This window comes from Oratosquilla oratoria, chromosome 42 (genome assembly GCF_046742065.1).
Source record: "Oratosquilla oratoria isolate Oo_2021 chromosome 42, ASM4674206v1, whole genome shotgun sequence".
Classification (NCBI taxonomy): Eukaryota; Metazoa; Arthropoda; class Malacostraca; order Stomatopoda; family Squillidae; genus Oratosquilla; species Oratosquilla oratoria.
Window position 1 is genome coordinate 12,451,278 of NC_134818.1, and position 27,020 is coordinate 12,478,297.

Below are 27,020 nucleotides of genomic sequence, written 5' to 3' on the forward strand. Positions count from 1 at the left end.
CATCTCTCCCACTGCCCTGGTTCAAAAGCAATGCAGCAAGACCCATCAAGGCTGCTGCATTTAATCGGTGACCCCTATATCTTGTGCAGAAAATGAGATGGAGAAATACCTACAGGTTGCGTCAAAATATCATACATAACCACTCCCTAACCCATTCCCTTCAATGCATCAATCATATACAACCATTCTCTACTTGCCCCTATCTTCAATCTTCTCTCTTCCATCCTCAACAGACATCCCCTTTATCCCATCCATCTCATCTTTGCCCCCCCCTCCCTATGACTACTCCATCCACACTTTTTACTAATCTTTCTTCACTGTTGGCACAATCACCCTTTCATACAATCTCCTCTTAGCATCCATTCCTAAATGTCTATTTGGGAATGGATGCTAGGAGATTGTATGTTTAATGACTTTATTCTTTCACCTAACACCAAAAAATCCTTCAATGATGGAGCCAAGAAAAAATCTCTGGAAACCTTAGGTCACAATGCACACGTGGTAGGTGCAGGCCTAGTGGTCACTCTGTAGTTGGGAAAAGGGCACTAGTTTGGCAGCAAGAAGCCTTTATGATTGAGCAAACCTTTTTAGGATGCACCCAGCTTCAGACACAGCCCCCCTCAACCTAACCTGGGTAGGTATCTGGCAGTTGTAAAGAAAAAAGAGGAAGAAAATTAATTCCCTAATACTGATGACAATAATGACCAAAAAACAACGGAGTTAGCAACAATACTCTCAAAATTGAAGTACCTGTGCTGCACTTATGCTCTGCTCAGTGACACTTCCCTATGAATGGAGCAGACATCCCCCCCCCTGCTGTATTGGAGAATCTAATGGTCATACCAGTGCAATTGCCCACTGTTCCGGCAGGAGGTAAGAATTGCCACCCTTGGCATCATCAACTCTTAAACATCACAATGTAACTAAAAACCCTAATTCCACTAATCGATACTGCATTCACAAGCCTACCCTACCATCCATCAACCTGACCCATCCATATTGAGACAATGTGGACCCTGACTAGGACTTAAGTTCCTTGGTTGTGAAATCTAACTATGTGCCCAGAATGTCTATTTATAGCAAAGGTCTTTTCCCTCTTATAAAAGAGGCAGCTAGCCAGAACAATGTAGGATTTTTTATATATATAAAAACAAAACTCAACATGGATAAAGTTTTACTGAAAAAAAGATCTCTCTGTACAACCTGGTTCTCCATACATTCACACAAACACATATACACAATGGGCAACTATGACATCAATTTGGACTTCTGTGAGAGAGCATAGTAGAACACTAGGATAGCAAATCCAATGGCCATAGTCTCTGACTGCACCCATGGTCCTTTGTAGGCTCCCTGAAAGATATTAAAATTTATTAAGAGACTGATACATTTTTTTTTCAGTAACAAATTTTAAATAATTTGATGGGCTCCCTTCTATCATCATTTGTAATTGTAAGGATATCCTCAGTTATAGGAGAACATATATATTGTAAGGTTCTATATTAGGCTTCTTCCTCCATATAAGGATGGGGTGTATGCCTTGGTTGGCTGCCTCACTTATATGGGGAAAGAAGCCTTTGGTAAATAGAAATTAAGGTGGACGGCCATATGTTGCCTTCCTTTTGTGGGAGAAAGATCAAAAGTATTCTTATCCCTCAGCCACAGAGACATCAGAAAAGAAGAGATTGTGTCAGAGTGGTATAAGAAAAAGTAGTAGAACTGAGGGCAGTAAAAAAATAAAAAGTGGCTCAGCATTCCTCTTTGTGGAGAATTTCCTTCATACATGGAAGAATGCTGTGCAATTGGTCAGTAAAGATGTTGCTAAGTCCCTAAGCACAGACATCTTTTAACTATGCAGCCAATACCTCCAGGGATATTAATACCTATACACTATAGGATTTGGTCTCCTTTATAAAGGAATAGCCAAATGAAAGCATCCAAAACCCATTTTAATTCTTCATGGATGAAGGGTCATCCGTTTCCCATCACAACACTCCATTCTTAGGCAGTGCAGCAAGATTCTTTTACAGCATGGCTTCACAGCCAGAACCGATTTATGCACTTTGATTTATTAAATGGTACTCCCATCTCTTGCCATATTCTGACGTGGTGCAAGTAAATCAGCTCTGGTGGATGGGCCTTGCTGTGAAAGTGTGGAAATGTAGTCTCATTTGATTGCCTTGGACCCAAGCAGTATGGTGGGGATATGGATGACCCTTCACCTGCAAGTTGTCAAGATGGGAGGAGCAATGAATGAGTTGGGTGTGTACTTTGACTTTGTATGTGTATGTTGCTGGTTACCTGAAAGCTGCAAGTTTTCTGCAAAGGACACCAAGGCAATAGATTATGTGTACAAACAAACCAAACCCTACAAAAACATTTCATACTAACTGGATGGTAGAGATTGATGGTGGCAATAGGTTGAACACTGGAAGAATCTTCTCCACTTCGCTGAGCCTGAAATGAAAACGATATAAATATAATGGGGAGAGAAAAAAAACAGTACACTGGAAGTTTTTCAGTTTGTGCCAGTTTGATTATTTTAGATAACATTTTCTTTTACTAAGACTATTCTGAATAATTACGGACATAGCAGATATGTTACAATACAGTACTTACTTTCTTCAAGGCAGCATATCCCTGTTCATCAAAAAGCTTGATTGGATGGTCACCAGAAGTTGCAGTGGCAGCATCCTCCACCCAGCTAACCTGAATCAGGAAAATTTATAGTTCACTATTGCTGTTTATGAGAACACCACTTCCAAAGCATATTTCACAAGACTCCTACTACATATATATCTACATCACCAACATACCTGGTATCGAAGTCCGTCAACAGAGCGTGCTACACCTGTGATTCCACTGCTAGTTTCGGCATAAAGAGACACATCCTGGAGAGATTCAGAGCAAGACAGATATATAGACATATAGGCAGAGAACAAGAGGATGATAAGAGAATGCAGGGGGTAGAAAGAGAGAGAAAATGTCAGTAAGAATGAGAGTAAGCATGAGATAGAGAATGAAAACAAGAGTGAGAGAGAGAGAAATATGGTGGAGATTAGTTATACATTGTATTTAAACATCAGTCTGATAAAATATCTGCTTTCAGTACATTAGTTTCATTTCATGGGCAATCATGTCTCAGTTCCAACATCATAGTATATGTAAACATCTTTTAATTCAAGTAAAATCCTCTTGCTTTTCTTTTATTATCCATAATGACAACATAAATTAAGCCAAGAACAAAAGTAGTAACCAGAATATGTATGTTCCTGAATGTGCACTTTTTTTCATACAGAAGTTCAAAATCTTCCTTGTATCACATTGTTAGTGTGTCCATTGTGCCAGTGAGGCAGGGCACTGCAGTAACACAAGAAACAATTGCCCTCGAGGTCTCCCATCTTAGATCCTCTATCTTGGATGTTTCTGTTGCCTTACCCGTGTTGGAATGTCCAAAATTGTGATGACCAGCCACTTAGGTGCACTGTAGCTGTTCTGTTTAGTTGGGTCTCTGATTTGTGTATAGGCGGTGCAGGATAGGCATGGATCCTGTTCGGCTCTTGACTAACTAGAGCTGTGAATATTGTATGCATGTCTGTGTTATGTGGATGGTACTATGTTTTGTGTTGTAGTAGTGTTTAGGATTATGTTTCCATGGTGGAGGGTGGTCTTTCATCTGTGACTTGTGTGTGTAAGTGATTCACCATGGTTTTGGATCATGTGTTGGACTTGTAATCAACATCTATTACCCTCTCGAAAGAGAGCTCAGAGCTCATATATGAGCTATCTATGGGTAATGCTGCAACCTTACATGCACACACACACCTAATGACTTGCAATGCAGCGATACTGAAATTATTTTAGCCCTGGATGGGATTTGAACTCGGACAGCGTATTTCTTTTTGTCCAATTAACATACCTAGTTTTGAGTTTCCTTATGTTTTTGGCTTGGGCTATATCAACTTCTAAACTATTCTAATTGATGTACACGTAGCTTACTGTGCATTCCACCATGTCATTCATTAAGAAACATTACATAAGTTATCACTGAAGCTTGTGCAATTCCACTGGTCATTGCCCTCCATCATGACATTTCATACTTCATTACTGTCTTCATGTACCTACCCATCAGAAAAAAAAATCATCCACTGAAATAGTTTACCTCTTAATCCTCTAATATGCTCCAGGTTCCACAAAGTCAACTACAACATACTTTATCAAAGGCCTTTCTAGACTGAGATAGACACAATCCACCCAACCCTCTCTCTTACAACACATCATTTACTTTGAGTAAATGCTTAAGCTTATACACACTCTTCTAGATCCGAAGGCAAACAATCCATCAACATGTTCATCTCTTCAAGATATTTAACCTTGAATACTACTACTTCCCTGGGTCAGAAGCAATGCAGCAAGATACAGCACATCCACAGCAAGGCCACTTAATTTCATCAGTGATACCCCTCTCTGTCCCCTCAAGCAGAGAAGAGAAAACGGGGAGAAATCCTTTAGTGCTGCATCAAAATATCATTCACACATGCTCCCTTACCACTATCCACTCCAATCCATCACCGCATTATCCACACACAACCATTCTCCAATCACCCCTATCTTCTGTCTTTTTCCTTCCTTCCTCAAAGAGACATTCCCCTCTTTCCCAATGCCCCGTTTACCACACACATCCATCTCATTCTTGGTCGGCCCCTCAAGTTTACTCCTCCTACATATGCCTTCCACACCTCTTTTACTAATATTTCTTCACTCATTCTTTCCATGTGTCCATATCATCCCAATACTCTTTCATCAACCCATCTCCCCAACTCCCTTTCCATCCCCACCCTCCCAGTTTCTCACTCTATCTACCCTAGTAACCCCTACCATATTTTTCAGGTATTTCATCTCAAACACATTGAAACTCCTTTCTTATGTCCCACATTTCTGCCCTATACAGTGCTATTGGTTTAACCACTCCTTCATACAATCTCCTCTTAGCATCTATTCCCAAATATCTATTTCTCATTGTACTTTTTAATCCCCAAGATCTTGACTTCTCTCAATCTACATTCTACCTCCATCTTCACACCTCCCTTTCCCACCACATTCGCACCCAAGTATCTAAAGCTATCCACTTCCTCCAGTCTCTCTCCCCTAACTCACTTCCAATTTGTTGCCACATTCTCCCCTTGTACATCTCGTCACTTTACTTTTACCCACATATATCTTCAACTTCTTTCTTTCACACACTTTCCTAAACTCTGTCACTAACTTCTCTTCCTACTTTTGATAAAAACTTGGGAAAACTTTCAAAAAACCCTGTGGCCTCAACTTGTGGCAACTAGAAATAATGGACTTGTAGTTTTACTCTGGAATGACATGGCTCTCTCCCTTAAAGGGGGAAGAAACCCTTGGTGTGTGTGTGTATGCATCTATATACATATATTTTTATATGCATATATACTAGGAAATAAAAAATTGAGTATAATAACTGCCGCCTAGATGTGCTTGAAGAAAAAGTGGTGGGGCGACTAGGAAGATTTCTTCCTAACTTTCACCAAAAAGTATGAATTTAAATGCACTTACCAGACATGTCCTACACACAAGGAATAGTATTAAATGAAACAACAGCCTGTGTAAGCACATAAAATAGTGTGAATTTACCACAATACATTAATTTCTCAGACATTCAAATTTGCATTACACAGCCTGGTAATACAATAGGTTGCATGCACTACTTTGCATACAATGTAGACATAAAGTAACATGGTGCAATACTTGTACATGAATGTATGAAACAGGAACTTATGTGCTAAATAAAGCTCTATGATGCACATTTCATAAGTATAGGATTTATATACATTATGCATACTTGGTGGAGGGTTTGTGGTGCAAGATTTGGAAAGCAAAGCTAAAAATGAGGTGCTCAATTCAGTAACAATATGGGCAAGTACAGCCTAGCTCAAAACTCCTTCAACATGTCTGCATATTTTTTCCTTTCTCCTAGTCAATTCTATTCATTTCTGATGCAGACCCTAGACTGAATGGGGTCCCATGAAGGGAGTAGAAAGAAAGAGGAAGAAAAAAAAAAAAAAAAAAAATATATATATATATATATATATATTTTTTCATACATATTCATTCTGCACACAAGTTAAAAGAGGTTAAGCAACTTCAATTGGTCAGTTTGCAATAAAACACTCTTACAAGTAACTTGCACTACTTAACACTCTCTTATTAAAGTAAATGTCATTTAATGATTTGGAACTGGTCAATGCAATTATCAAGATGATTTAGCACCAATCTTGGTCTATTTGAAATCCAATTTTCTATTGTATGCCATTATGTCAAAAAGATTTCTCCATACACCAAAAACAAATTTTCCCGATTCTACCCTATCAGTGGACCTACCAAGTAGTAAGTTTGATTCTCAGATCAACAAAAGAAAAGCATTATTACAAAGAAACAGTAGAAATTTGTTTCTCAAAGGCATACAAGTTTTGATGGAAAAAAAAAAAGTGCCCATGAAAGAATCTATGTACTGAAAAAAAGCATGCAACAACAAATTCATATACCATAAACAGAGTACTATATTATGCTACTTTGACATCCACAAGAATATGAATATATATATACACTTCAAGCATGGATACTCTCACATATAAAATGACTCCAGCCATTTCTCCTGTGACAGAATAAAAAGCTTAAATATCATGATCATTCCTATGGTGCAATACCAGTATGGTTACAAGAAGCATGCAATGAAAGAAAATAAGGGTAAACGAACAATGCAGTGAATATATTTTCAGTCCTAACACCAGAATGTGTGTGTATTTACCTAATTGTAGTTTAGAGGAAAGGAGCAATGCTCATTGGGTTTTGTTTCCTACTCTCCAATGTAGCATTGGCTATATTCTTCATTTCCAATTACCATATTTAGAATAAATTCATGTGTTGTTCTAGCTTGGGCTGTATTACCTTCGAAGTTATTACAAGTATTCATGTATCTATATGGTGTGTGTGTGTGTGATTCACCATGGTCTTGGATCACATGTTGGACTCTTAACTGAGAGCTATTTCCTTCCTAGATGAGAGCTCAGATCTCATATATGACTGACCTATGGGTAATGCTGTGATCTTGTACACCACCTCCCCATGAGAATTGGAGTAATGGGTTGCAGCAGTGATACTGAAATTACTTCAGCCCTGGGTAAGATTCGAACTCTGACTGCTGTAGTAGCAATTGCAAATGCTACCACGTGCCATTGAGCTGTATTTACCAAACTGTAGTATACTGGAAAGCACCAGCATTCATTGGATCCAGTTTCCTATTCTCTAATTTTCTAACATCCCTACTCAAATTCATGTATGGTTCCAACTTAATCTATATCTTTGATTTCCAATTATCATATTGTGTGTATGTTGGTGCATGAACAAATACATAAGCATGCATGCATGCACCCATGGGTACAATTACTATGAATTCATTAGAATAACTTAGTAATTTCTGTGAATGCAAGCAACTTGTTAATATATATGAAATGTCATTAAAAGGTATGATGCACCCTTTTGCAAACTACTGAAAGCAATTTTGAATACAAACACTTCTCATTCTTGTGTCATGCATCTAACCCTCAAATTCTAGGAGAAAAAAAAAAAAAAAAAAAAAAATATATATATATATATATATTATATATATATAGCTACAGTTCATTGGCATTCAAGAGTAAATGAAAGGAGATCCCCCACTCTACCCCTAGTCCTAAGAGAAACCATTATGGATAACCAGAAACCAAGCCAGACCTGGACTAAACCCTACACTCCCTCACGAAAGAATCACATACCTTTACTCCATTAGCACAGGATAGGGTGAAGTCAGCAATATAGGCAATTTTAGTAACTATAGTCGCATCCTGTGTTGTGAATCCCACAGCATCCACTTGGGCACCATCACATGTCTCTCCTGAAAATAGAATCTATTATTGCTTTCCAGATACTTACTTGCTAATATTTGACGTGATCATCGAAATAACATCTAAACCAATCTGAAGATGGTGCACTTCCTTTCCTGGGGTGGTCCAATGACAGGTATTTGATAGTGGTGGTCCTACAGGTTGGACAGCAAAAGCAATTATCTTCTTGTGGACCATTTTCAAAACCTCCATCTACAGGTAAAGTGGCCAACTGTCTCCTGACTAGGCCCAAGACCTCTGTATCAACTTCCCCTACCCATACACAAGTGGATGGCTGAAGACCAATAACTATTCCCTTTCTAATACCCTCACAAAGTTTCTTTCCAGAGACCCATGGCAGGACCCACAGACTTGCCAGCCATTGAGGACTTCATATTTCCAGTCAGTGAAATTAGAGACAAAAATTATGATTACATTCCTATTTTGGGATGGATCAATATCAATACTAAATCCACAAATGCCTGACTGCACAAGCTCACAATTAGATTGTGCACTGATAATTTAATATGGTACACACTATAAATTGTGATATCAGAAGATTGTAGCTTTTTAACAAAAATGACAATACTTGGTGAACTTCCATTATCACACATGAAAACTGTAACTTCCATCTTGGGTTGGCTAATTTCAATAAACCATGTGTATATGACACATATGGTGTAACTTACTGATTCTAAAATGGTTTAGCTCATCTCAATATCCCAGAATCAAATTATGGCACTTCCCATTATCAACAATAACACAAAAGTCTCAGGCCCTTGAGAGAGAGGGAGAAAAAAAAAAAAAAAAAAAAAAAAAAAAAAAAAAAAATAATAATAATAATAATGCACTTTTCTTTGAAGAAGCTCCCATGCAGCCACCATTACCATCCCAAACAGCTCTTGATAGGGTCAGTTGATTAACCTCAGCCATGAGTTCCATGGAGGCCTCCTTTGTCTCCACCAAAGGTCAACCATCCTGGAGACAAACCTATCAGTGTGACCACAATCAATAAAATGTGTCACATGCCCCATAATTATACGAGATATGCTGATCACCCCTTGAATACAATGACGCCTACATAGGCATCATGAAGTGCGAGGGAGTTTATGAGGACGCTAGCATTGGCTTCCTGATTATATTTATTTTGTTCTTGTAGCTGAGTGACCCTTTTATTCTGTGAACAGGCTTGATCACTTCTTCCGTGGTTACAAACATTCTGGATGAAAGAACAAGTATAGCAGCTGTAACTTTATATTTCATAATGTGTATATTGTAATGCATCATCATACATCAGGGAGCTAATGTCACAAAATGTGCACATGAATATTTGACTCGTATTGAAGAGATTAATAGGGGTTGACTGACTTTTACATAACATCCTTCAGAAGTCATTGTTAACTCTCAACTTGGAAACGGCAATCTGATATTGTCTATCAAGACATAATGGGCATATGGTGAAAATCAGCTATGTGCATACATTAGAAGTGCATAGCTTCAGCCAAAGCTGTCACTTGTCTTTTGCCCTAAAGTTACACTTGGGCTGCACAGCCACAGGCAGATGACAGCCACTGCTGGTAGAGAAGATCTGGGCTTACTTATTATTCAGCAATCATATATTGTTATGAAAATACATTGTATAAAAACTGTGAAGATAGCAAATGCCAATAGACTCAGAGGGAAAGTCTAAAGTAAATTTATGATAAAAATTTCGTCCTTACGTAATTAATGCTTATGAACGAAACACGACTCAACTCGGCTAAAGATAAAAGAAGGAATTGCTGGGAGTCATGTTAGAGGGTAAACTATGCAAATATGGATTACGACTCAAAGACTAAAAAGTCAATGGAAACTTATTTACACCACACCCTGTACATAGCGATGCATACAAGAAAAATCGTAGCTACTTTACGAAAAAAATACTGGATATTAGGTTAAATTTTCATTTCCCCCGGCCCTTGCACATCAATTGGAACTTAGGTCAAACTCAAACTGTAAGTGTAATCATTAAACCAGTCTTGTATTGAAAATCGATCCAACACACCCTGAAGTATAATATAATTTTCTTAATAGATTTAGAATTCACGGCAGTACTTTTTTAAAACTTACCTCTGACCAGAGAGAAACAAAGAACCAATGCTATCGCTAAACACTTCATGGCTGACACTTTCCCTACGGACGATCTTTCACTCTCTACCGGTATTGTCAAACTGAGAGTAGCATCTTCTACCATCCACTAGAGTCACAACAAAATCATAAAGTTATGTATTGTAATGTAAATACGGATGAAACGATATAGAAAAAATTTCAAACAAATGTAAATATTATTAAAATTGTAAATTATATTTTCATTATGCATTTATTAACATTAATTTATTCATCATAATAGTACTGGAACATTTGTTTCTCTACACGTGTCCTACGTCAGTAATCGACATGAAAGTGGAGAGTTGTTGGTTACCTGGCACGATGGTTCTTCCCAGTTTTGCGTCAGAAAATAAATTATATTTTAAATTAATTTAATCATATAAAAATCCAGTTAGTAATTACTCTGATATGAAGAGAATAATATATAACTATTGGTATTAAACTATTCATGTCTCTCAACAGTTGGTTTTATCATTATTATTTGCACGAATATTCATTGTTATATTTTCTAATATTTTTGTATATACTTGATAATTTGAATACAGATATAAATCACTCATTAAGCTTATATCTTTCTTGACAATTATCATGTTTATTTACCGAAGTCAGCTGTTCCCGCAAACCTGTCAAAGAGGGGACACTTCGATAGATAATAGGTAAAAACCACACCCACTGAAATAATGGATATCAAAGAGAAGCTCAAATCTTTTATTGACAAACAGAAACATGTTCTTAAATCACCAGGGTCACCTACACCACCTAGTGAGATAGTTACTGCTTTCGATTTCGAAGGTAGAACTGCAGTGACAGCTAACAGTCACCGAAAATCTAGTTTGATAAATGACCACTACCTCACTCCAGAGGCCACCCAGGCTGTTATTGAAAGCATTGAACCAATATATTTTGAGATGGGAGATAATGATGTTAGTGAACATGAATTAGGAAAGTTCCCTGAGACAGCTGACATTCATGTTATAAGGGGGATGAGATCTCGGCTGAGAAAACAGCATAACATTGTATCAAGAAGAGTTTCAGATTTGATTGTTAGACAACAAAGTTTGTGTACAGCAGAAATGGGGAAGGTTACAGAATTACAAAAGGAACTTTGCAAGGCAGTTGGTCTATGTGTCACTGGAAGGGAAAATTTATCTCAAGGGAGGAAACAGTTCACTACAGCCAGCCTAGGCATCCTTGCCAACTACAGCAAACGACAGAAAGTTATGAGTGTCATTAATTCCTTGCGTACTATACGCACTTTACAAATGACAGATGTGCAGCTTCAGAGTCTTCTGAAAGTGGAGGATTATCCCGGAGCAATACAACTCCTCTTGGAGTGTCAAAAGGCAGCTGCGACTTTCAAGCATTTCACTTGCATATCTGAACTAAGTACAAAACTTCAGGAGACTCTAGAGAGTACAGAGGAACAGCTAGATGTTGCTCTGTCAAGAGTTGCCTCAAACTTTAACACAAGTAATTACGAAAAGTTGCAAGTAGCGTATAGACATTTAGGGAAAACACAAACTCTCATGGATCAGCTACATATGCACTTAACTTCACATATACATAACTCAGCATTTATGATTGTACTTGGTTATGTAGAACTTTACACAGGGGCATCGAGTGTCAACAGCTCAGTATCTGGGTCCTCTTACTCCAAAATGCAATATTCAGAGTTGTGTAAACATGTTAATCCAGAGAGCTTTCTTCCATGTTTGCTTGATCTTAGTAAAGCGATGTGGAATGTTCTAAAAAGTTACAAAAGTATAATGACTTGGCATGAGGCTGAAGAGAGACGTACGAGTACCGAAAACTCGGATGAGGAGCAGGGGGAAAACAAACTAGGAAAAGATGACGCAGTGAGCAGAAAATACGTGAAGCAGAAATTAGAGCATGGACTGATACGTATCTGGCAGGATGTTCAGGCTAAGGTGCGAACCTACATTCTTGCTTCGGATTTGTCGTATTTCAAGTTAGACGATTTCCTAAGGGTTCTTGATGTTGTCAGTAAGCTTATTGAAGTTGGCGAGTCCTTTTGTGGAAGCAAGTCGGAGTCTCTTCATGGATCTATCAAGCAGCAGTCTATCAACTATTTTCGTCATCAGCATCGAGCAAGGATGGAAGAGCTTCACATGTTTCTTGAAAATGAAGCATGGGAAGTGTGTCCAGTAAGAACGTCTTTTACAATTTACCAATTGGTTGAATATCGATTTCTCAAGACATCTAGTGGTGGAAAGGATGCTTCCCTATACACAAGCCCAGCTTCTTCTCCTGTCAAGAGATCAGGTAAGAGAGAGTATTATATCGTTTCTTGTATTTACTTAATTGTATTAAATGGGTAGGGACTGTGCTCATGGAATCTTGTCTTTATATCAAACCATGCCTTAAATTCATATATGTTATCCTCCTGAATGATTTCTTGATCTAATTTTAGTATTTTTTTTAGATGTGCACACCTATGTAATGTAGCATTAGAAAAGTAAATATTAATTTTGTAAATTATAATACATCAATGTAATAAATATTTTTCTTGGTGGAAATCAATAACAGAAAACATTGCTAAAAGCTATACACAAACTAATAAAGTCGTTTTGAGCCCTTAAGATGCCATCTTTGTTTTGATAGATATGGAAGTCAAAGACGATAACCCTGATGACCTCTAGAATTATAGGTACTGCATTATTAAATGCAGGTTAGATTAGATAGGTTAGGTTAGGTTAAAATAGACAACTTTACCATACTTTAATTTCTTCGATCTCCGCATCTACCAAAACAAAGATGGCATCTCTAGCAGTCGAAGCAGCTATGTTTGTTTGTGTATAGTTTTTAGCAGCTTTTTATGTTATTGATTTCTGCTAAGAATAATGTATTTTATGTTGATGTATTATAATTTACAAAATTATTATTTACTTTTCTAGTGCTATATTGCGTAGGTGTGCACTTCTAAAAATTTACCATAATTTTTTTCTACAAATTGCTCCACCTATATACAAAGCTATGTTTCCTATTATCTTTTGAATAGTCTGGTTTCTTTAGTTTTTTGTTATGTCCTTTTGATATTCTTTCCTTCTGCAATATGATATCCTTTTTGTCAATTTTTATTATTCCATTTTAAGTTCTAAAGAAAACGATCCTATCACATCTTTCTTTTTGCTCTTATTACGTGGGCAATCCAAGTTTTTTCAAGTCTCTCCTTATACATTCTCTCAGCTAAGCTGATGACCATTCTAGTTGCTGTCCTTTGTATTCTTTATTTTTCTTGTATCTTTATTTTTACATGGAATACACATCATCACTGTGTGCTCCAATGTGTGGTGAGTCAGATTTTTTTTGTTTTGTTTTTTCCCTCATATTCTTATCAATATAGTGAAATACCACCCTTTATTTTTCCTAAATCTGAATAGGAGGGAATGGTATTGAGAAGCTTGATTACTTTGAAGTGTACAAGGAAGATGGAACACCCTTTGACCTAGGAGTTGATGAAACCATGGAAGAGGATATTATGGCAACTGGTGATACACTCCATGAGCTCAATGTTAGTGATGATAGTGATGATGACATTCCTGAGGAACTTAAGCAAGACTATGTGGATGAACAAACTGGAGAACCTCATATTCAACCTGTCCGGAAAAAGATTGAACATAGTAAAGTGAGTACCAATATGTTTTAGAAATGGTGCTTTATTTTTATGAAAAGAATATTACTGTATAATGGTTTGCCCCATTCAAGGACATGAACTGCATAGTAATATGCAGACAATACAAATTTTAGGTATATTTGTGGCAGCCCTATTCAAGGGCTGTGTAATAATGTGGGATTCCACTCAAAATCCTGAAGCACTTTTTAGTTCTATCCCTCACTTCTGCATTTCTTCTTTGGATGCCATTTCTTTTCTCATGTTCCTGTGGTATGGAATAAAATCGATGCCACTGAGTTCCCATGTATGTCATAAAAAGTGACTAAATGAGATTGAGTGAGGGGACTTGGATTACACCAGATTATTTTGATCCTGTGAAGAGTCCAGACTTTGTTATGAGAGGGAGACAATGCCCTCTGATGTCATTCTTGCAGACTATAATTTGTGGATATTTGTCATTAGTATCTGTTACCGAGTCAATTTTGTGTTGGCACTGTTATATTATGGGGCTCTGAACATAGGCATACCTGTACAATTCACACTTGTCAAGGGAGTGATTTTTCCACTAGGTTGAATTCCAGCAGAGTTTAGTAAACTAGGGTAATTGATATTCTATGATGAAGTGTTTATTTAGTAATCTGAATGTGCATGTGTTTTTAGAAAATATGTGTTGTGTCATACTGGGGTGTAGATTGTTCTAGACATTTGAATAGAATACTGTTAGGGTTGTTTTTATGTTGCAATTAGTGGCATGCATGCAATGTGATGTGAGGTGTGGGCAGGTATAAGGGCTTTTGTATAGAACTTTGTGACCACTATTCTCATATTCTGCTCATTGGGAAGGATTTCAGTTTCTAAAAGTAAATTTTTATTTTATTATTGTTTTAGTGCAGCTTGTTAATATACTTTATGCTTTACTTTGTGTTGGTTTGAGGGATGTCTTTGTTCATTTCATGGATTGTTAGATGCTATGAATGCACAAATAAGTATAGTTCATATGAATTGTTTATGTAGTATTAAATGTTTCTTTCTACAGTCCAAATTCAGTGATGTGACTGTTGGAGAGAATAATTTTTCCATCACCCATCTTTGAAACCCCGCACTGCCTTCACTTCCATCTAGAGGAGTGGAATTCAGTCTTCAGACTAAGTCCAAAAATCCGCTTTATTAACTTATATATACAAGCAGCGGCTACTCTACACCCTGCTTTGCAGGGGCTTGGCCTGTGGTGAGCGAGCTTCGCTTGCCGGGCACGCCTCTGCCACGCAGACATTTTTGTCCACGTGTATTTTGATAACTACCTAAAAATAAACTTTTCTACTTTTGACCATTCTGCGTCGACGAAAAAGCCAAATGCGTACCACGTTACCTGTGAGTAACACACAAACTCTGGGAAAACCCCTTACACGGGTGTGCCCAGATTGGCGTAACATGCTGGTTCAGTTTTGATCAAAATGAGCAGAATGGTCAAAAGTAGAAGACTATTTTTAGGTAGTTATTAATATATTAGGTGAAATACTCCTCCTCCCTCCTCCTCCTCCTCCCCCTCCTCCTCCTCCCCCTCCTCCTCCCCCCCTCCTCCTCCCCCTCCCCCTCCCCCTCCTCCTCCCACAACTCCTCTACTAGCTGGTAATATAGAACTAAACCTCACAAATACAACACAGACAAAATTTTATTTCATGTGCATATATATATATATATATATATATATATATATATATATATATATATATATATATATATATATATATATATATATATATATATATATACATATATATAGTTTTATCATTTATTTATATATTATTTATTATCATTATTTTTATCTATAATCATTATTATTTTTTTTTGCAGTAGGTCCCTAGAATTATTGCTTGTTGCCGTGTGGCTGTGAGTTTCCAGTCAAAGAAACTTGAAGCAACAGTTATTCTTGTATTTATCTTGATTTACAGGCTCCTGTGGTCACAAATACGACATTAACCATACTTCGTTTATGTGGAAAATACATTCAAATGATGCGACTTCTACAACCCATTGCCTTTGATGTCACTAAGTGCCTGTCTCACTTGTTTGAGTACTACTTGTATACTGTATTTACTTTCTTTGGCTCAAGGTAAGTACAGAAGATATCTTCTTGACTATTAAGGTATTGCTATAGATTACATCAGTGTTTCCATTTTGTTATATAGATACATACATATACCAATGCTTTTCCCCCTTACAAGGGAGATAGCCAAAACACAAAGGCATAAAATCCACTCCCTTGTAGATAGTCTCGGAAAATTCACACTTAAAAAAGTGATTGTTTCATGAAATAGAATGTGCTCTTAACTTGCAGAGATGAATTTGAACACCCATTTAGTGCTCAACTGAGGACAACTCTCAAACAAATAGAAGATTCACTCATTCTGATGCCAGATGCAGCAGAGGAAGATGTTGATGCACAGGACAAGGTGAGATTGTCTTTGTATATGTGTTGTGGCTCTACAATCAATCAATCTATTGTTGCCAGTCTCTTGCAAAAGACCTGCAACTTTCAGAAAACTGGTAACAGCCTTTGGGCAGGACTATATTACTTAGGGATGGGATATTGTGTTGTCTGGGGATTGTTAGTATGGGGCATTGTAGTATGAGGTGTTCTTTATCTTCCGTGTGGTAGTTGCATCTTGGGCTGTATGAATCTGTGGCCAGGCTTATTCTGGCTCTACATGAAAGGGTTATGGAAACTTTGAATCAGGGCCACTAAGTCTATGGAACAAGCACCCCTTTTGCCAAAGGATTTCATAGGAGTTTCATCTTTGCTTGCTTCACCATAACTCCATAGTTGAACAGTTTTGTAGTCAAGGAATGATATCTAATATTGATATCTTGGTAATAGATTATTTTTCTTGTCTAAACATATTACTTTTAAGTCTAGTATACAAAATAATACATAAGCCTTTGGCTTTAGATCTTACTTTTAGTGAGTTTATAAGGAGATACATAATTGATTACAGAAAACATTTGTGAATGCACAGACACTAGAAATTTGGGATAATCCTTTCTAGATTATGTAATTATAGATATTAATGTAAATTACGATAAGTGGACTGCACTGAAGATAAACATGGGTTGGCAGATAATTTAAATGTATTTGATATTTACACCTTAGTAATGTATCAATGTTTTCCATGATTTTTTTTTTTTTAAATCAGGTTCCACGGGCTAGCATATCCCCCATTGCTGATGTTGATTCACCTGAATCCCTCTATGGTCTCCCTGTCCGTGTTGTAGCAGCAGAATCTTTAGCTTTTCTTGCATCTCAGCTTGAGGCTTTGCAGCGTCACATTGAACCACTGATACCATCCCAGAATAAGAATTTTCTGACAAAGTTCTACTCAAGCACAGTGAAGATCACTCCTGAGGTATTTATTTGAATATGTATATTATCATTTGTAGTTTTAGTATTGTAACCATACTAGGAGAAAGCTCATATGTATATTCATGATTGTATCTTATATTTCAACCCAAAGAAGTCATAAAACATGGCTTGGCATGGTAGGAGAGGGTGCAAGACTTATTTAATTTATTTTTTGTACTGATTTGTTGATATACAGTTATTCTAAGACCAATAATTACTTTGTGCTTGCAGATCCGTAATCATGTGTACATAACTGTTGCTGCCAGAGTAGTAGACTATGAAAGCATTATCAGTCAGATGGCAGCTGTTAAGTGGGATGTCAGTGACCTTAGGAGTCAGCATAACAAATATGTTGACAACCTACTTATGCAACTACAGGTAATGTTCATTTTTGGAAAAGCCCTTGATATATAGATAGATAAACAGTGTAGACAGTTTTGAACAGGATGTTGTTAAATATTCTGGAGTCCTTTTTATATTTTATGTTTTCTTGCTGTTTGGTAATTAGCATGTCATATATGTATTTATCAATTAATTAGAAGACAGAAGTTTGCAAGTCATTCAGAAAAATGTAATAATGTGCTCATTTATATGAGCAGGAGGTGAGTACACGGTTGGAAGAAATAGGCCGGGAGTGTCCAATACCAAGAGAGGCTTACTGTGGACTATGGGAATGTATCGTATCCATTACCAACAAGAAACTTCTAGAAGGATTTTCTACTGCTCGCAGATGCTCAAATGAAGGCCGTTCACTTATGCAGCTGGACTATCAAGTAAGCCAAGATCATGTATACTTACATAGTTATCATCCCTGTACTTGGGTATTGGGTGCATAGCTATAAGCAGTTATTACATTAGGGATTCCAGTGAAACCCCTCTAGACCAGAGTCATGCAACATTTTTTTTTATGATCTGAGACAAATCTCCACTCAAAGAAGAAAGCTGAGCCACTCTTTTTAGATTATGTTTTTCTTAGACTTTTATATTTTTCTTAAAACTTCCTTGTACCACAAATAGGATTTCACCTCTTCTTTTCTTATGCATCTGTGGTGGGAGGATAAGAATATTGCAACCATGTCTCCATGTATATTATAAAAGGTGACTGAATGGCTGGAGTGAGGTGACTGGGATCAGCTTTTCTGTGTTTATCTTCAGTGAAAAGACAAGGAGTAATTTCATTTGGCTACAGGTCGAGTCTTGATTATCCAAAATCCATGGGACTTTTACTGGAACGGATAATCGATTTTTATGGATTATGTGGGAATTCATTGTAAATTGATAAAAATGGTACTAGAGATAAGGAAATTAATTAGGTAGTCATTAAAGAAGTTAATAAAGAGGTTAAATATGGAAATACAGGTACAGGTAATGTAGAACCCACACAATCATTGCAGAGATGAATTACATAGAGGTAGATGGAGTTTTATCAGCGGCAAGGGTGATATCAGGGATTGGGTCTTCATTGGATGTGTCATCGTTTAAAAATCCAGGTAAACTCACATCAGGCGTTTCTGGGGTAGGGTTCGATGCTGCTGGTGTGCTGCTCCTAGGGTTAGGTAGAGGTAGGTCCGGTGCACTAGAAGGTCCTGGTTGAGGTGACGTTGGCCGAGGCTGATGTGTAGGGGCAGACATTTTCTTAAAAAAATCCTGGATTTTCCGTTGTTTCATGTATTTCGGCTCCTCTTTGATGAGTTTTCCTTGGAGGTTGTAAATCAACATAATTTCTTACTCAGAAATAAATGGCCGTTGCTCAAGTGCAGTAATAAATTTCTCTGCGAGTTCGATGGTTTCATCCAGGGAAATCTTATCTTCAGCTTGTACAGTGCCCTCATCTACTTCTTCTTCATTGCTTTCATTTCCTCCATCAGGAGTTGTTACCATCCTAACAATTTCTTCATTTGACAGTTGGTGAGCAAGTGGAGCATCAGTGTCTACCTCCATCCATTCATTTAAGTTTTCCTCATTTAGACTCCTTGCAACCTCACTGTTGAATTCTCTTGCATAATTCAAAATGTCTGCTACAGTGTCCCCCACATTGGTAGCCTGATGAATGACAGCGCCAACTAGTGGCAGGAATGTTAACTGTAAACACAATCACCCATTGGTACGGTATGGTCTGATTTTTTTCAGTACGGTACGATGAATAAATGTTAAACTGCTAATTTTTCTGATTTTTCTACGGATTTTTTTATGGATTTTGTGGGATAGTGTATGGATTATTGATTTAGTGGTGATTTTTTTTATGGATATTTATACAGATTTTGCGGGATAGTGTACGGATTATTGATTTAGCAGTGATTTTTTACGGATTTTACGGATTTATATGGATTATCGATTTAATGGTGATTTTTTACAGAATTCCCAGGGTTGTGGAATATCCGAGCCTGGATAATTGGGACTCGACCTGTACTGTCTTTACAAGGATTTGGAAAAGACCATTGGTATATACATAATTATCATGATCTTTAGCAACTTTTTGCTATAGTACAGTTTCACCCATGTGTATGTATTTACCTAGTTGTATTATATGGGAAGGGAGCTATGCTCGTGGTGACCCGTCTTTGTATCTCTCAGCATCAAGTTTTTTCTTAAAATCTTGAATAGTGTTTGCACACACTGTTTCTTTGTCTAATTTGTTCAAAGTATCTATCACTCTGTGTGGGAAGCTGTTTTTCTTTTTTTCAGATCTTTTCTGTAATTTTCTTTTTTTAGTTTCTTTTCATGTCCTCTCGTTTTTCCATCGTCCCATTTCAATAAGTCATTCTTATCTAAGATTTCCATTCCTTTCATTATTCTATTGATAGTTAGTAAGTCTCCTCTTTCCCTTCTTTGTTCCAGAGTTGGTAATTCTAATTTGGACAGTCTTTACTCATATGTCATTTCAGAAAGAGTTGGTGCTAGTTTTGTTGTTGCTCTTTGTATTTTTTCTAATTCTTTTATATTCTTTTTGGTACTGGGTGTCCATAGTGTTGCTGCGTACTCAAGTTTTGGTCTTATTAGTGTATTTAGGATTTTTTATCATTTCGTCATCCAAATAAGCAAATGCCACTTTTATTGACCTCAATAAATTGTAGGTTTCTCCAACTATTTTATTAACCCCTTCCATACGGTGCCGCACACGTAGGCGTCATGGACTTAGATCTCGGTGGCAGCAGCCAATGCCAGCCGTACGACGTGTCGTAATAATACTCGCATCATAAAATATAGTCACCGCTTATATCGATCGTTCTCTCTTCACCCGTGAATTTTGATAACCATAGAAAATGCGATTACAAAAGAATTAGAAAGAATGTCATTATGGAGGGGCGACTACAATAAATATAATCAAGACGCCGATATGGCAGCCTCGCGAATACACTCGCTCCCCATGACGCCTACGTGTGCGGCACCGTATGGAAGGGGTTAATATGCTTATCTGGTGTCATGTCCTTGCTCATTATCACTCCAAGATCTTTCTCCGAGTCTACTTTTTTGACCTCTTCTTCACCAATTTTGTAATCTTTCGATATTCTGTTTTTACTTTTTCCAAATTCCATTATACAACATTTCTTGATATTGAATTTTACTTCCTACTTTTGAGTCCATTTACAAATCTTGTCCAAGTCTTGTTGTAATGAGTTGCAGTCTTCCTCCGTTTTTACTTTCTTTAGTATTTTTGCATCATCTGCAAAGAAATTCATATAACACTCTACTCCTTCATCCATGTCATTTATGTATATGACAAACATGATCGGGGCCAGTACTGATCCCTGCGGGACACCACTTATCACTTCTTCCCAGTTTGAGAATTTGTCTCTAATTACTACTCTCATTTTCCTCCCAGTCAGGAAGTCTTTCATCCATTCCAATAATTTTCCTCTGATGCCACCTATTGACTCTATCTTCCTTATTAGTTTTTTGTGTGGTACCTTATCAAATGCCTTTTGTAGGTCCAGAAAGGCACAGTCTGCCCACCCATCTCTCTCTTGTATTATGTCTATTAATCTTGAGTAGAAGCAGATCAAGTTTGTTGTACATGATCTTCCTTGTCTGAATCCAAATTGATTTGGATTCAGTATAGTTTTTTCTTCCAAATGCTTAACCCATCTATTTTTGATGACTTTTCACAAATTTTTGCTACTGTGCTTGTCAGGGAGACCTGTCTGTAGTTTGATGTACTTGTAGTAGGGTGTCTGTATATTTTACAATTGATTATGAAGGAAGAGCATGCCAGTAGGAGTCTTTTTGGTCTATAACTAGGTCAGATGGAAAAAAAAAAAATAGATAAAAAAAATGAATAAACATATAAATAAAAAGTAAATAAATAAGATAAGTAAATAGATAATGACAAACAGATAAATAATACATACATACATATACCAAGGCCTTTTCCCCCTTACAAGGGAGGTAGCCAAAAAGGAAAAGGCATAAAATCATTCCCACCCATTCCATCCCTGAATACACTCCACACCCCTCCACCCTCCCTCTTATCTTAGCACCTCCTGGATGACGGGTCATCCCTGCACCTTGTCACTGCCCTGGGTCAGAAGCAGTGTTGCAAGACACAGCACATCCACAGCAAGGCCGCTTCATTAAATCGGCGACCCCCCCCTCTCCGTCCCCCACATGCATAAAGGAGAAGATGAGGAGAAATCCCTTCTGGCTGTGTCAAATTTTGCTCACACATACTACCTCACCCCCCATCCCCCTGCCCATTCCACCTCATGCATCACAATATCATCCATATACAACCATTCTCCATTCACCCCCGTCTTCTGTCCTCTCCCGTCCTTCCTCAACAGACATTCCCCTCTTCCCCAAAGCCCCCTTCACCCCATCCATCCACCTCATCCTAGGACGTCCCCTCATGTTCACTCCCTCCACATCCACCTTCCATACCTCTTTTACTAGTCTTTCTTCACTCATTCTTTCCATGTGTCCAAACCATTCTAATATTCTTTCATCAACCCTATCTCCCAACTCCCTTTCCACCCCTGTTCTCCTCCTCACCTCCTCATTTCTCACTCTATCTAGCCTAGTAACCCCCATCATACTTCTCAGACACCTCATCTCAAACACATTCAAACTCCTTCTCTCTTCCTCTCTTATGTTCCATGTTTCTGCCCCATACAGTGCTGTTGGTACAATCACTCCTTCATACAGTCTCCTCTTAGCATCCATTCCCAAATGTCTATTCCTCATTACACTCTTTAATCCAAGGCATTTACTCGCTTCTCTCAATCTACATTCTACCTCCACCTTCACTCCACCTTTTCCTGCCACATTTGCACCCAAGTATCTAAAACTATCCACTTCCTCCAGTCGCTCTCCCTTAATGCTCACTTCCAGACTACTGCCATTTTCACCCCATGTACATCTCATCACCTTACTTTTACCCACATTTGTCTTTAGCTTTCTTCTATCACATACTCTCCCAAACTCTGTCACCAACTTCCTCAATCCCTCCTCCGATCCTGCCACAAGCGCATTGTCGTCTGCAAACAACAGCTGGCTCACCTCCCACTTTTCTCCATTTTCTTTAACCATCTCCAATCCCTGACCCACTACCCTTGCATTTACCTCTCGCACTACCCCATCCATGTATAAGTTGAACAGCCAGGGCGACATAATGCATCCTTGCCGAAGTCCCACCTTTACCTCGAACCACTCACTCTCTCCATTTCTAATCCTGACACAAGCTCTACTACTCTCATAAAAACTCTTGACACCTCCTAGAAGCTTTGCTCCTATCCCGTATACCTGCATAACCTCCCACAGTACCTTTCTGTCTACCCTATCGTAAGCCTTTTCCAGATCCATAAAAGCCCAAAAAACATCCTTCCCCTTTCCTATAGCTTTCTCACATATCTGTCTTACCACAAAGATCTGATCTACACAACCTCTACCCGTCCTAAATCCACACTGTTCCTCACCAATTACTCCCTCTGTTCCTCTCCTAATCCTCTCAATCAAGATCCTCCCATAAACCTTCCCAACTACACTTAACAAGCTAATCCCTCTGAAACTACTACATTCACACTTGTCCCCTTTTCCCTTGTAAAGTGGAACTATACACTATACAGGCACTCCTCCAGTCCTCTGGCACTCTACCCTCTCTCCAGCAAACATTAAATAACCTTACCAGCCAGTCCACCATCACTGTACCTCCTTTTTTTAGACATTCTGCATGGCATCCATCCAGACCAGGTGCCTTACCTGCTTTCATCATCTTAACAACTGCCTTCACTTCATCCTTCCTTATTTCTCCTCCATTTTCCTCACTCATCACTCTCATTTTCTTAGCATTTCCCACTGCAACTATCTTTCCCTCCCTATCCTCCTTCACATTTAGCAACTCCCTAAAATATTCTGCCCATCTTCCCCTTACTGCCTTCTCTTCCATTATCATCTCTCCATCTGCACCTTTTACAAATCTTCTCTACTTGATTCGCCTCCTCTTCCTCTCTTAATTTCTTTCCAAAACATCTTTTTATTACTTTCAAAATTTTCTGTCATACTCTTACCCCATTTCACATCTGCTCTCCTCTTTGCCTCCTTTACCTTTTGCTTTACTTCTTTTTTCTTTTAGATAGATAATAATAAATGAATAATAATGAATAAATAATAACAAATAAAATAGAATATAGTAAATGACAGGCATTACAGCATATTGGTTAGGTGTTTATCTAAATCAATTTTATAAGTTCAAACTGTACTACATTACACTGCCTCTGCAGGAAGTTTATTCCATTCATTTACAAAAGGGCTGATGAAGTTGTTTCTACCCACTTCCAAATTAAATCTACTTCCTGACAGTTTGAGACCATTATTTCTTGTCTGATTCACACTCAGTATGAATATTTTGTCCTTTTTGATGTTGTCATTTCCCTTTAGAATCAGACCTGTATCAAATTGCCCCTGAGTCTAAACTTTTTTTTGGGGGGAAAATAGATTCATATGTTTTAGTCAATTTTTGTATAATTTATTTCTGATAATCAGAATCAGTTTTGTGGCTTGCCATTGCTGTAGTTAATCTATATATGAACAAAATACTTCATGGAACGCTGTTTCCTGAATTATTTGTTATGGGAATTCATTGCAAGACCCATCCAAACCCTACAAAAAAGCATGTAAGAATGGAAATACAAATTTTATAGCAAATACAGTCTGCTCTTAGTTTATTGTTTGAATTTTGGCTAATGTATATTTGATTTTTTTCAAGAAAAATCATTCATCATTTAATTTGTTTCTTTAGTGAAGCATTCAGATATGGGGACATAACCATACATACCCCGCCTTACACTCCACCCCCATGACCCTCTGCCCCTTGTATAGGGAGTGGTTGATTCAAAGCACATGTCTACTTCATATTCATTTAAAGCTCATTCAAACTTCCTCCCATCTTGTCACCATGGGGATGAAATTCATCTCCGTCCCCTGCGCACTGCTTGTGTCAATGACAATGCCTCTGTGAGGCACAGCATTTCCGAAGCAAAGCCTGACACCCTGAACTGATTTACCCACCCTTGTGCTTACGTGAATTTATTATCACATTTAATATCAGACTTATTTTGTAGATTAGATTAGTTTAATTTAAATTTTTGCTGTTTTTTATTAATGTAGATTTATCATTCATTTTTCAGCAATTCCTCATGAAACTGGAGGAGTTAACTTCAGTTCGACCTATCCCCAATCGAGTGCTAGTAGACACCTACATTAAGGCTTACTATATGCCAGAGACAGCATTAGAGAAGTGGGTTGAGGAAAACCTTTACAAATATTCATCAAAGCAGCTTCTGGCTCTTGTCAGTACTATGACACATATGGGAAAGAGAGCAAGACAGAGAGTTATCACACGTATTGAGGAAGGTGGGAAAAAGGGGTTAAGTTGAGATCAAATCAAAGGTAGTTAAGAGGGAAAGAAAAGGAACATCCTGCATTGGTATTTATGTATATGCAGAAAATATAAAAGGGATTTAGCTATTAGAAACTTGAAGGATGTTGATTGGGGGGGGGAGTCAGACTGAACAATATTATGATCAATTTAACAAGCAAAATGGGTGGTGTATATTGTATTTTGCATTTAAGAATTACTTGACTTTGGAGTTTGAAATATTGGGATTGAAACTATAAAGAAAAACAAATTGTTCTCAGGAAATATAGAGCTATAACAACAGCAGTACAGAGAAAGCATATTATGTAAACTTGTAATTGTAATTTGATTTGATGGATTATTCATGCATATGTAGAAATATTGTAGATTAATTGCTTTGTATCTTCACTGTGAAGAGAAAAAATAATATATTGTAAAGAGAAGAATAGTGTTCCGAGTGATTTGATGATCTTTGAAATTTGATATGGATTAAGAATTTTTCACGTGTTGCTTATGGTTATCATGAAAATCTTTGAGCGACACTTTAACGGAGATTTGATGTAAAAGTCGTAATCAAGTTTAAGATTGAAATTTATATCATTTCACGAGCTTAAAAACTTGGATCTGATCATAGATACTGATGTAGACATAACAGAGTGTATTTCTGCTTATATTTTGTAGCTGTAAATAACAAAAATTTTATGTAGAACTTCAGCTGATAATTGACTACAGTCCTTAAGAATGAAGAGGCATGTTTTTATTGAAGGAGTAGGCAACAGGGGGTAAGGAAACATATTTAGATATTTAATGTAGTATGGATAAAATTGTATTATGAATTTTTCTGTTTGGCATTTTTGAATTATGGCTTTATTAGTCAGATGAAACGTTTGGTTGAAAACATGTCCAGAACCAGGGAAATTCTTCCTAAGTCACATAGTGATTGTCATTCCATGAGCTTATCATATTGCATAAGCTACAGTCCTAATTAAACCAAATATATATGTATAGGAATATTGTAAATAATATATTAAGATTTGAAGGGTTTGAATGGATGGATATTTGTTTCCAAAACCTTTCCATTGTAATTCAGAAGATATTTGAAGTTCTAAAACACTAATATTACAAAGTTGCATCAGAGCAACAACTGTCCATAGGTTTGGTTCGCATCGTTTTTGTATTCTGTGAATATTTTTGTGTTATTCATGATTTTTAGATATGTATGGTACTTGTTTTCAGAGGTTTTGATAAGTGAATCTTTGTTTTGATAGGAATTTGAATAGTGTTTATAAATGTTAACTAATCTGCATTTTTTATTGCAGCACAGTACACATCTTTTGGATAAAGATTAATTTTTAGCAATAACTCACTCATACAGCCTCACAATCATGAGGTGCTACATTTTTATGAATCTCGCTAATTTCACAAAGACTTATTGAACAATTTGATTTATATGAAATATGGATACTTAGTGCCTGTAATAATTATGTAAATAGTGTTATATTATTGCAAAAAATTTAATAAACTGATTGATTTTACTTCTTTCAATATCTACCCATTGTAAAAAAAAGAGTAATTATTCATGAAAGATGTGAAAGACATGAAAGAAACTATGAATTTGTATGAAAAAAAAAAATTGATAGGACTTTTAACGACTGGAAACTTGGATCTTCCTAGTTGCTGGCAACATTCTTTAGGCCTCCTCATAGATCTCTTTAGAAACTTTGGACTGATGTCTGTGTTGTGTTAGTGTGGTATAGATGATACTGGCTTATAGTAACTGAAGGAAGGTAACAGTCACTGGAATATCCAGTAGTAAGAAACTAGGAAACTGTAATAAGGAAAACTGAAATATTTTTAAAAATATTATTCATTAATTTTTTTCATTTAGTCAGCCATTACCTGCATGTTTCCCTGATGTTGATCCCAATCACAGGGCTCTCTTCACAAGAGACATCCATCAATGGAGATGAAGGGGTCACCTACAGAATACTGTACATAATTGTGGCAGTTTTATTGAACCCGTCAAGAGTTGGTGTATGG

The 27,020-nt window shown here is 37.2% G+C and overlaps 2 protein-coding genes across 4 annotated transcripts; one reads left to right on the forward strand and one right to left on the reverse strand.

Annotated features, from left to right (window-relative positions):
* Nucleotides 1-1,157: 1,157 nt before the first annotated feature.
* Nucleotides 1,158-10,399, reverse strand: Tapdelta (Translocon-associated protein delta). The gene is made up of 7 exons (XM_076178857.1): nucleotides 10,370-10,399; nucleotides 10,056-10,182; nucleotides 7,839-7,957; nucleotides 2,817-2,891; nucleotides 2,620-2,709; nucleotides 2,392-2,457; nucleotides 1,158-1,353 (listed from the first exon to the last, which is right to left on the reverse strand). The coding sequence occupies exons 1-7, from the start codon at nucleotides 10,382-10,384 to the stop codon at nucleotides 1,249-1,251; spliced, it is 597 nt and encodes a 198-aa protein (XP_076034972.1). The 5' UTR covers nucleotides 10,385-10,399; the 3' UTR covers nucleotides 1,158-1,248.
* A 240-nt stretch (nucleotides 10,400-10,639) lies between these two features.
* Vps50 (vacuolar protein sorting 50) lies at nucleotides 10,640-26,515 on the forward strand. 3 transcript variants are annotated; one of them, XR_012965988.1, is made up of 9 exons: nucleotides 10,640-12,377; nucleotides 13,496-13,740; nucleotides 15,681-15,841; nucleotides 16,067-16,181; nucleotides 16,923-17,132; nucleotides 17,360-17,506; nucleotides 17,728-17,901; nucleotides 19,485-19,630; nucleotides 24,751-24,856. XR_012965988.1 is itself a non-coding variant. In XM_076178856.1 (9 exons), the coding sequence occupies exons 1-8, from the start codon at nucleotides 10,775-10,777 to the stop codon at nucleotides 19,518-19,520; spliced, it is 2,691 nt and encodes an 896-aa protein (XP_076034971.1). In that variant the 5' UTR covers nucleotides 10,640-10,774; the 3' UTR covers nucleotides 19,521-19,569; nucleotides 24,751-24,876. The 3 variants fall into 3 exon arrangements, 2 of the variants coding, with proteins under 2 accessions (XP_076034971.1, XP_076034970.1); XM_076178856.1 differs by having other exon boundaries at nucleotides 19,485-19,569; nucleotides 24,751-24,876; XM_076178855.1 differs by lacking the exon at nucleotides 19,485-19,630 and having other exon boundaries at nucleotides 10,646-12,377; nucleotides 24,751-26,515.
* The last annotated feature ends 505 nt before the right edge of the window (nucleotides 26,516-27,020 follow it).